The following is an 11753-nucleotide window of genomic DNA, read 5'->3' on the forward strand; positions in this document are numbered from 1 at the left end:
CTATATGCATTGTCCGTTAATGACGAAGCATCCCGTCATGTATTCATATATCTGCACTCTGCAGTTAGTGTATTTGTAGGTGTTGAGCTTCATGTAACATTTTATTTCACTTGTCAAATGTTGCAGTGTTATGTGAATATGAGGTGTTTACACGAAACAATTAATAACCGTAGCTGTGGCGTCATCATGAGGTTATTAGGAGGAGGTTCAACTGTAGTAGGACAGCACTGAAGGCCCAGCTATAAAACACACGGCCCAACAACACGGACTGGATCATGGTGTATAGTGTGTACGCGTAAAGATACTATACTATATACTATATACTGTATATACAGTGTATAGCGATGGTACCACCTCCGCCTCATTGTGAGCCAGGAAACACCCTGCACACTTACGACAGTGTTATATTGCAAACTATCATCATGTCACACACACACAGGCCCACCTGTCGTATCTGTTTGAAGGCCTCAGGGTCAAAGGTGGAGAAGATGTTGCAGTCGGGCTGTGAGAAGATCTGGAAGGCCACAGCACAGTGGTGGTTCTCCAGAGGGGAGATGTCGTTGTAGCGAACTGCCAGATCTGTTTTGGCGTTGATCTGGTACCTGGAAGAGAGAGAGAGAAGGACCGAGAGAGAGAGAGAGAGAGAGGTAGAACAAGAAAGATGCAAAGAAAACAGTAACAAAGCGTAAGAAGAGATGGCAGAGAGGAGAATGCAGAGAGTGTGTGTGTGTGTGGTTGTGTGTGTGAGTGTGCGTGTGCGTGTCTGTGTGCGCGTGTCTCTTACGTGTTGTTGAATCCGGGGTGATCGAGATCATGACACACAGCAGCTGTCATGAGAATCAATAGGTCGACCTGAGTGAACTTCTCCTAAAACATGACACACAGAAGTCCAGACATCCACGCATTTATATTAATGAAAGCATCAATTGAGTCCTTAACCAAAAGAATGTGTCCATATGTGTGCTAATGTGAGTGTGATCCCATCTTCCACCCTCACAATTGTCATGATGCGTTATGAGTGTGTGTGTGACCTTGCTAGCTTGGTGCACATGCTTGATAATCAGTCATTAGGCCTGTGATGAGTAAACCTCCAGTGAATATTCATCTCTAACAACAGAGGGAGACTCTGAGAAGAAGATCCTCGATTCCTTTTTTCTTTCTCTTTTTTGTTCACACATGCATCTCCTCTTCATCACACCCATCCTCATCCTCTCATTCTTTCCCCTGAGCTTTCCAGATCCAATGACGTCTCCACCTTTCCCATGACAACTGCAGCATGACTCTATGTTTGCAATACAGTGGCGTATCTCATAAAGAGACCATTCTGCAGGTTTACGTATGTAGTCGAGACTTCAGGGATAGTCCAATCTCAAATTACACTTTATCTGCTCTAGAAGCCTCCGTACACATTCTGGTCAGCAGAAATGAAAGTAGCGTGACAGTGTTAAGTATTGCCCCAGCAGGGAACACCATTGTCTAAATGTATTTCCACAGTACATAAGCACAGCTCAAATTAAGAACCAAATATCGAGTTCAAATTCAATTCATGTATCTTATTAAATGAATTTATTTTTCCAAAGAGGATAGCGTTGGTTGTGAATATCGTTTCGAAGACCACAAGGATTATCCTAATAGAAAGCTATGACTCACACACAGATGTTTTATTTCTATTTAAATATATTGGAATCTTACAGGATATAATGAGTTATTTATTTGTTGTTGTTTTACAGCTGCCCCTTAAGGGTTCATTCAAACTAACAGGTAGAGCTGCTAAAAGAATACTTACATTTTTGGAAAATTGCTTTTCCACATTGTGGTTTTATGGAGGCATTTTCCCTGTTTCCAAGCTTTATGCTAAGCTAAGCTAAACTAAACTAAGCGAAGCTTTGCAAATTAGTTGATGTTGATGGATCTTCTTATCTAACGTTTGTTAAGAAAGTGAACAAGTGTCTTTTTCAAATGTTGAACTCCTCTTTTCAAGGGCTGCTCCAGTGGTTAAGTATAACTTTTTCATGACACACTTTATATGATGACACCATGATGATGAAGAAGTGGTGTAGTCTGAGGTCTCCGCTCTTCATCAGCAATGTACAAGTCAAGATGCTGACAATGAAATGCCATGACATTTAAACATTTCAACATTTTGACATTTGAATGCTTTTTACATAACTAGGACCAACGTATGGGCCGGAAAGAACGCAGGGCCTGTCATTGCTATTTGTTATTTTTCCCAGATTTGACATACTAGGTCAAAACCTGAACCTTTGCTTTCAAGTCTCAAGTCATCAAGTCTATATTATCTCTCACAACAGTCACGTGTGTAAGAAGCTGGTTACCTGCAGGCTGCAGAGGCAGATCATGCTGTACATCATCTGGGTGACGCAGAAACAGTGGCGGAAGTTATGGAAGGGGTTATTCTTGTAGTTGTCATGAATACAAAGCTACACAGAGACAGACAGGGAGAGAGAGAGAGAGACGGGAGGTTTGAGATATTTCAGCTTGAAAGTTCCATTCAATGGAGGTCGTATCTTGGTTTCTATTCAGATGTGCAGATGGTACTGGGTCCAGGTCTCACCAGCCATCTCTTGAGTGTGATGGGGTTGATGTTAAACTCTTTGACCAAGCCCAGGTCATGATACATATGTTCCAGACAGCTCAGCATCTGGGAGAACAAAGGAACGTGTAATTGATATGTCTGTATACATTGACAGATGGAGATATGCTGAGATAAGGGTTTTAGTTTTGAGGACTTTTTGATGTGAAATATTATTGAATGTCAAAATAAAATATCCATTTATCTAATCTTAAATAGCAGTATTTTTTGTGAGTTTTAATTTATTTTTATTTTTGAGTGGTCTTAGCCAAACTACTGAATCTGAGTGGCCTGGCTCAACTGTGGTTGAATCCGTGTGTCCACTTGACCTAAATCAACCCTATGGACCAGCCTCTACCTGCTGCAGCTAAGTAGCACAGAGTCTGGGGCGACTGACTTCTTTAGAAGGTAGAGCGGGTCAGGCCTCAGAAGATCGGCGGTTCGATCCCCTGCTCCTCTTGTCCATGTCGATGTGTCCTTGGGCAAGACACTTCACCCCAAATTGATTGATAGGTGTGAATGTTAGAGAGTCCTGATGGGCAGGTGGCACCTTGCATAGTAGCCCTGTCATCAGTGTGTGAATGACATGTAGTGTTAAAGCGCTTTGAGTAGTCGGAAGACTAGACAAGCGCTTTACAAGTACAGTCCTTTACCATTTTCTGAACCACCCGTATTCTTGCTACTTAGCTGCAGCAGGTCGAGGGTGGTTCATAGGGTTGATTTAGGTCAAGTGGACACACAGATTCAGCCATTCACACCCATTCATACACTGATGACACGGGCTACCATGCAATGTGCCACCTGCTCATCTGGACTAACCAACCATACACACCCATTCACACAGGATCACACAGGATCAGTCTATGGGAGCAATTTGGGGTTAAGTGCCCAAGGACACATGGACATGGACTAGAGGAGCCGGGGGTCTAATAATTATCAGATATTAACTTGTCCGTGACAAAAAAATGAATCAGTGGATTAATCAGGGCACAAGTCTCACCTCATTAGACTCCCACTGCCAAGCATCGAATGTAGGCAATCTAAGAGCTTCTACTGTCTCCTTAGACAGATGGTACTACACACACACACACACACACACACACACACACACACACACACATAGGGCAGCAGAAGAGACAGGGAAACAGGGGGCACAAGGAGAGGAGAGAAGAGAGGGGCATTGTAGGTGAAACGGGTTCATGAGCTGCTCAGTCTTACCTCGTTGGCCTCCCATAGCCAGACGTCGAAGGCGGGTTTTTTGAGGGCATCTATGGTCTGTTCTGACAGCATGTACTGCAGGCAACAGAGCTCGCAGTTAACCCTGTCTGCCTCCGACTGGCTCGGGGCCACACCTCTTCACACACCTACTGTAATGTTCATGTATATAACCTAATACATCACCATATTTTCATTCATTCTTCTATTTTATCCCACCAAAAATGGACATTAGTTACAAATATCACCAGCAGCCACATTGAAGGGACCACAGCTGTCAAAAGCTGAGTGTGTTTCTAAAGTACAACTTGTCCCTTTGTGCAAACTTTTCCTGGATTCACTGGTGTATTCTCTGAGAGTGTTTCAGAGTAGAGATGAGATGACAATTATCTCACAGTGACCTATAGGGTGATGAAATGAGACAGCTTTCTGTCACTTCTGGTTTCCTTGTGTCGAGGTCAATGTTTCTTTGAATGTGTTTTATGTTAGTGTTCTGAAAACAGGTCTGCGGTTAACACAAGATTAAGGGATTTTAACAATTTTTAACAAAAAGGAATAAAATGTGTCGGTAATTGTGAATTTTGAAGCTTTAACTTGTCATTGCTAACAAATGGCTAAATGAGATTACTTAACGTCATCGTGCCGATTAGTCCGCCTTATAGCCTTGTGTATACTCGCGCTCATGCAGTCATGGTGTAGTTCCTTTATAGCCTAACGTTAGCTTGTTACTTCTGGTGATGGCATTCATGCTTCAGAAAGGTGTTCGTTTGTGAAGATTATTATGCTGAACAAAAAGTGTAAGTATCTTATTTTCTGCAGTAATCCAAAATCATCAAAATGCTCGATCATCTGCTTTGGCTTCAGGGTTCGTAATAGCGTCCAAATGGCAAATCCTATTGGCTTTTTGTCGAGAGAAGCCGTGCAAGGCTAACTTCAGGGTTGGCCTACGAAAATACATCATCCCTGCAGCCCTCTATTGACCTGGACTGTCTGATTCCTGGGAATTGGCACTAAACCTGATCAACATCTATAAAACTGGCCAACTACATTTTCACAACTGTTACATCTAAAGTACCCACAAGTTTGAAAACAAGCATTGGTTCTATCTGGTTCCTGGAATCATAGTGCAGGCGTGGTATTCCTTAGTATGCCTGACGTCAGCAGACTCACCTGGCTAACAGAAACACAGTGCAGTGAACAGTGGGGGGTAGAAGGCCTTACCTTTGGGTAAGAGGGCATGTCTCTGCGAGGGGTAAGCTTCTTATTGTCTTCGAGGAAGTTACTGAAAAAAAAACAACACCGTGAAGCTACGAAGAAATAAGAATACAAGTATTAATTCTACTACTTCTAAAATAATAATATTACGTTTATATGATATTTAATGGTAAATGGACCTGTACTTGTATGGTGCTTTTCTAGTCTTCCGACTACTCAAAGCGCTTTAACACTACATGTCATTCACCCATTCATACACTGATGACAGGGCTACCATGCAAGGTGCCACCTGCCCACCAGAACTATCGAACCATTCCCACCCATTCATACACTGCAGGCACAGCTAGCAGGAGAAATTTTGGGTTAAGTGTCTTGCCCAAGGACACATTGACATGAGCTAGAGGAGCCGGGGATCAAAATGCCGATCTTCTGAGGGCCGACCCACTGTTGACCCAGATTCTGTGCTACTTAGCTGCAGCAGGTAGAGGCTGGTTCATAGGGTTGATTTAGGTCAAGTGGACAAACGGATTCAACCACAGTTAAGCCAGGCCACTCAGATTCAGTAGTTTGGCTAAGACTATATGATATATAGAAGATCGTAAGTCAGAAAAACAACCTCCACCTCCATTGTTAAACTTTTATCAGTGAATCTCATCCAATGAAATGCCACCTTAATGTGGTGGAGGGGTTTGTGTGCCCAAGTGACCCTGGGAGCAGTGTTGTCTGGGGCAATAGCCCCTGGTAGGGTTTCCCAAGGTAAAGTAGTCCCAGCGTAGGGGCCTGACCAAGAGCGATTATGTCCCTATGTGAATAGGTTGTCCCACCTTGCCCGGAAGAGGGAAACCGGGGCACCCTTCTGGAGCCAGACCTGAAAGGGGAGGTCACCGGCAAGCATCTAGTTGCCAGGACTTGACACATGGGGCTCGGCCAGGCACAGAACCAGAAATCTACATTGAACCGCTGCCCTGTGGGGCATTGAGATAGGGTGCATGGTGGCAGGTAAAGGCGGAGACCTAAACGTGCTGACCCCTGGAGTTGCAGACCGGCTCTTGGGATGTGAAATATCAACTCTCTGGCTTGGAGGGAGCCGAAGCCGGTGTGAGAGATGGAGCATTACAAACTAGATATAGCTCCGCTCACCTCCATGCATAGAGGTCTGTGTTCTGTGCTTATGCACCCAGCAGCACTTCGTACTGCGGGAATATGGGATCCCAACATCATTGCTACAAGCCATTCGGTACTTGTATAACCAAAGTGAGAGATGTGTCCATATACTCGTCACAAAGTCATACATGTTACCAGTGGGCGCCCAGGTTTGGCCCTTGTCACCAATACCATTTTTCATTTTCATGGATAGGATTTCAAGGCGCAGCCAGGGGGAGAACGGTGTCTGGTTTTGGAACCGAAGAATTGCGTTGATTGCTCCCTCCGGGTTGCGAGTGAGTCACTGTCTCAAGCGAGGGAGTTCAAATATCTTGGGGTTTTGCTCACTAGTGAGGGTAAAATGGATGTGGATGATTGCCATAAGTTCGAGGTAATTTTATACTCAGAAGTCCAAATGTTTTTGCTTCATGCACCACTGAACAACTTTCATTGGAATGGTTAGGAAGCCGCCTCCAACGCTGCATCCAGTTCTCTTGATACATCCATATTTGGTAGCAATTGTTGAGCTTGCTAGTTAAAGAGGGCGTTAAAATGGCATTAAAGGTGAGAGGGTGGCTACCGCTTACAACATCATGAAAAGTGACAGTATGAAATAAAAGATGTCTTCATGAAAAGTCACTATGAAATTAAACTTGAAATGAAATAAGTGTCATTGGGGAAATAAATACAAATGTCTATAGTGAAATAAAATATAATTATTTTGAAAAAGTATGAGAAAATAACATATCACAATAATTTCTACAAATAATTTCTCAAATTAAATGTCATTAATATTTTTCACAGTTTATTCACACGATTAGGGTAGATTATCATAATATATGTATTTATTTAACATTAAACACTTTGGGTCACCAAAGTTTTGAATAACCTTTGCTAACAATTGACTTATCACAATAGTGGTTGATTCATCTTCTGAAGAGGGAAAGTTCATTGATCAGCTTATTGTCTCAGCATAACTAGTAGTCTGTGTATCACTGCACTAACACGAATGAAATACTAACTGCTCTGTATATCTGCATATAAAGTAAGGTAACAGTAAAGCAGATCTCCAGACACCACTTAGGTCTTAAATACCACTAATCAGGATGAGTTGTCTCTGACTGTCTATCACTCTGCTCATGAGACAGGAGCAAGACACTCTCTGTCCTAATGAAAGACCAGCGAGATTCAGAGATTATTGCCTCTGTTGTTGCTGTTACCTGTTGTTTCTGGATGCCATCTCCTCACGGAGCTTCTTGATGTCTTTGCGACATTTGTCGATCTCCACCACCTTCATCCCCTCCACTGTAGACAGAGAGAGGCATTTATTAAAACCCCACTAGTCCTATTAAAGTCAACATTTTTCAAACCATTACCTCTTGATACCATTTGTAACTGCAAACATATTAAGTTGGCCAAAGCATCTACGGGTCATTGAACTGATTGTATTTGTTGAATTGACCTCTTTTAGTGACTGAGGGGTTGGAGCAACATGGTCAGGTCTCTACTGGGGCTTACACTGGCCTACAACTCATTCATTATTTCATTCATTTTTTGTTTGTTTTTGGCATTCAATGTTCATTCGTTTTCTATGTCAATCAAGCAAAAAAAGCAACAGCTACACTTTTCCTCCAAGCAGTAACACTGAGCTTCACAGCAGCGCTTCAGAAACCTGTGGGTGACCTCACAGAGACTTTTATACAGACTTTGTTTTCCTTTCATCTCTGCAGACCCTCCCATGCATAGGATTAACAAATAAAAAGCAGGTCCTTAATAGTTCTTTTATGTCTGAATTCAGTGTTTTTTATCGTCTATCATAGCGTCATCCCCTCGTCTGCTCCTTTCCTGTTTGCGTGCAAGACCTCGTTGATCTATTGGGCAGTATATAACGGCCATCAAGCCCTGTGGATATTATACCCACGTCCATGCTTAACAAGGTGTTGGGTCTATTGGTCCATGCATGGTCTCTAATATAAATAACTCACTGAGATCTGGTTGTGCCCCATCATATCCATCCCTTCCCAAAAACTATGGCCTTATATCTAAGCTGCCTTTAATCTACAACATGTTTGAGAATGTTTAATGCTGATTTAACTTCACACATTTTAAATAAATTGATATCTGTTTTACATCAAAAGCACTCCACTTACAGCTATTCTTAGTCTCCAATGACATCTTCTGATGTGGGTGTATACTCTGTGATGTTGCTAGTGGATCTTAGCGCAGCATGTATTACTTGGAATCACACCATTGTGACTGAAGGGCTTAGGCAGTGGGTGGGTGTCTCTGGGAGCGCCCTGGCCTGGTTCTCCTCCTATCTCTCGAGTTGGAGTTTTTTCTGTGTCACTTAGTCCTCCTACATATCTGAAACTGCGGCATTTTCCTGTGGTGTGCCCCAGGGTTCTGTCTTGGGTCCTACATTAGTTGCTTCGTATATGTTTCCCTTAGGTCATATTATTAGCAAATTTACAGTTATCTCATATCACCGTTATGCTGATGATATCCAGCTATATGTCTCTTTTAAGCCTGAGGAGACTGACAAACTGACCGTTTGTACAACTGTCTGACTGCCATTAAGGACTGGATGGCAAATAACTCTTTACAGCAAAACACATAAAAAGACTGAGGTCCTTGTTGTGTAATGCTCTTGCTGTTGAAATTCGATCTATGATCTCTGTTGAAGCCTTTAGAAAGCAGTTGAAGACTCACTTATTTAAAAAGGTCTTTGTGTTGACTGCTGCAACAGCATCCTGTACAGCACATCCACCAAAATCATCAACAAACTACAAAACATCCAGAACTCAGCTGCCCGTCTGCTCTCCCACTCCCGCACCAGAGGTCACATCACCCCAGTCCTTCAGAACCTCCACTGGCTCCCATACAGCAAAGAATCCGGTTCAAGACTCTCCTCATCACATACAAAGCCCTTCACAACCTCGCCCCTTCATACCTTTGACCACCTGCACCGTCACACTCCCAACCGCGACCTCAGATCCGCCGATGCCAACCTCCTTACCCTCCCTACTCTGTCCAAGCATCGGACCTGGGGGGACAGGGCCTTCTCCATCGCTGCCCCTCCCTCTGGAACTCCCTCCCCCAGTACCTCATACATTCTCCGTCACTCACCACTTTCAAAAAATCATCTAGTTAAATCTGCTTTTAACCTATAAAGTCAGTCATGTATGTTCTTGTGCTGTTCCTTACTGTTATCTCTTTTGTTTAGATTGTAACTGCTTCTGTTGTTTCTGTTTTTACCATGTAAGGTGCCTTTGAGTACCACTTAAAACGCTATACAAATAAAATGTATTATTATTATTATTATTATATTATCTGCAGCCCAGTGTTTGTAATTTTGTGTATTTCTCTACTAAGAACTGTTTTTTACTGTTTCATGATCCTTTTTGTGCAGAAATCTAACTTTGAGTGATGAGCTTCTTGGCAGCCGACATACCAACCAGAAATATTCTATGTAGCAATTGTAATCCGTCAGTTAGGATGAAAGGTTGGATCCTCAAGGTTCATCTTCCAAAAGGAATGTATTTTTGGGCAGTTCCATATAAGTGTATGAAAGTCCCACATGAAGATTGGGGCTATGTGAGACTGTACAGTAGCTAATCAGAGAAAAGATCAAACTACACCATCTTGTCATTTACAGTAGGCTGCTGTAATGACATATTACATAATGATAATGCTGTCAGTCACTTGTGGCTTTGCTGCACTTTGAGGACTGGAAAATGGCAGGCACCCCAAAACCTCCAGTTGTGTGGACTGGAGCATTAGTTCTGCAGGCTGGATGTTTCAGCCTATCACAGCCCAAGCAGATATATGATGACAACTTGATGCAGTAACCATACTGAGTGCCCCATGAAGTTCATTCAAATAAGTTGAGACTGAGAGAAAGCATCAGGGGGCGGGAGAGAGACGGGTTAGTGGTGTAAGATGTGTGTACTGAGGGAAACAGATCCTGCAGTGAGCCTGCAGCAGTCTGTATGAACAGGACTCAGCATTAACGCTTGTCCACTAGCCTGGGGCGAGTCAACTGTATGTTCAGGCAAGTGCCTTGTGCAAGTGCCTTGTGCAATCGGGCAAGTGAAAGATAAATGTGGGGCCAATATTCAGTAAAATCAGTTTTTGTGCTACTGTATAAATCAGTGGCGGGCCGTGCATTTTATACCTGGGCCTTCACTGCTGTCCTGCAGCTGAAATACCACCTTATAACCACATGATGGCGCCACAGATATTATTCGTTTTTAAGGCTGTAACTATGTACGTCGTCGTATTAAACCGCTCGGTACGAGGCTTACAATACGTTTGAATAATACTAGAGCATTTGGAAAATGCAGAAGCCTAAATTAAGGATAATATAATGTTCTCAGCTGGTCTGGCTGTGGGACCCACCATTATTCATTAATGACAAGCCGCGAGCTACAGAGATCATCTTATGATTTAACTTTCACAACTTAAACATTAGACATACTGCTCTGCAATGTCTTTCCTCGTCTCAGCCCCCTGTGTCATGGTGTGTGGTACATCTCACTCAGTCAGAATGCCCATATTTGATTGGCTGAGCTGCATCACGTGATGTGATTCACTACCCGACATGGCTCTGCTGTTAAGTTTCGTTTCACGATAGTCACGTGCTCGCCCACTGACCAATCACAGGCCAATCACACCAATCACAGGTAAGAAGAGAGGCCTTGGGCCTCTCTTCTTACCTAGAGACACAGAGGTGAACTCTGATTGGATAAAAGCTCTACTTAAAACAAGCTGAACTGGAAGCAGAGCAACTGAGGAAGACAGGAGCTGTGCAATGAGAAAATAAGATAATGGGGAAAATATTTATATAAATTATAATACATGTAGTGTATTTAATAAAATTATTAAATTATAAAATAGCTATAACTTTGTGATTCTGTTTAGGCCAGCAGAGAAGGCTTTGCAGGCCCTGACGGCCCACCACTGGTATAAATATAGTTAGTAGTTTTGTGAGGCTTTTTGTTTATGCTTGCTCTGCCTTGTTTTGAACTGAGCCTCTGTAAAACTTAGATTGCAAACTCCATTCTCTGGTCTGTTCTCTGCACTTGAGTCGTACTCTGATCATCACAATGACGAGTAAGTTTGGCTATCGGGCAAGTTAAACATCTCAGCGACTGAATGTTGAGCCGTGATAATGTGCACTGATATAATACTAACGGTTGTCTGCCATCTGATTGTATCACAGCTGCTGTCAGAACTCTGTGGACTCACACATCTTCATCTGACTCCGTCTCCTTCATCAATCCACCTCTTTGTGCTGAATCAGAAAAGGTTGCCTCCGACAACACTCAGCTCCTATTAGAATAGGTGACCATGGCGACTAAAGTCATGAGAGGATGGAGCGTGGGCGCCACACTGTTGCCATAGCAACCAGGTATCCAGGCGATCGTCACGCTGGTGTGAAGTGTTTGTGCGTCAGATCTGAAGCTGCTGCTACAGCATCATCATCAGGCAGAGCGTCAGATCTGAAGCTGCTACTACAGCATTATCATCAGGCAGAGCGTCTGATCTGAAGCTGCTGCTACAGCATCATCATCAGGCAGAGCGGCTG

The 11753-nt window shown here is 43.1% G+C and overlaps 1 protein-coding gene across 1 annotated transcript in view; it reads right to left on the minus strand.

Moving 5' to 3' along the window:
- The window catches only part of pde9aa (phosphodiesterase 9aa), a 51024-nt gene that overhangs the window by 3500 nt on the left and 35771 nt on the right, over positions 1-11753 (minus strand). Inside the window, exons 7-13 of the mRNA XM_031869971.1 lie at positions 7387-7471; positions 5030-5090; positions 3812-3886; positions 2576-2662; positions 2337-2441; positions 785-867; positions 396-602 (exon numbers count right to left, since the gene is read on the minus strand). Of these exons, the coding sequence (XP_031725831.1) occupies positions 396-602; positions 785-867; positions 2337-2441; positions 2576-2662; positions 3812-3886; positions 5030-5090; positions 7387-7471 (703 nt within the window). The remainder of the gene's footprint in view (positions 1-395; positions 603-784; positions 868-2336; positions 2442-2575; positions 2663-3811; positions 3887-5029; positions 5091-7386; positions 7472-11753) is intronic.

Source organism: Anarrhichthys ocellatus, unplaced genomic scaffold (assembly GCF_004355925.1).
Source record: "Anarrhichthys ocellatus isolate YVR2014 unplaced genomic scaffold, GSC_Weel_1.0 scaffold50, whole genome shotgun sequence".
Taxonomy (NCBI): Eukaryota; Metazoa; Chordata; class Actinopteri; order Perciformes; family Anarhichadidae; genus Anarrhichthys; species Anarrhichthys ocellatus.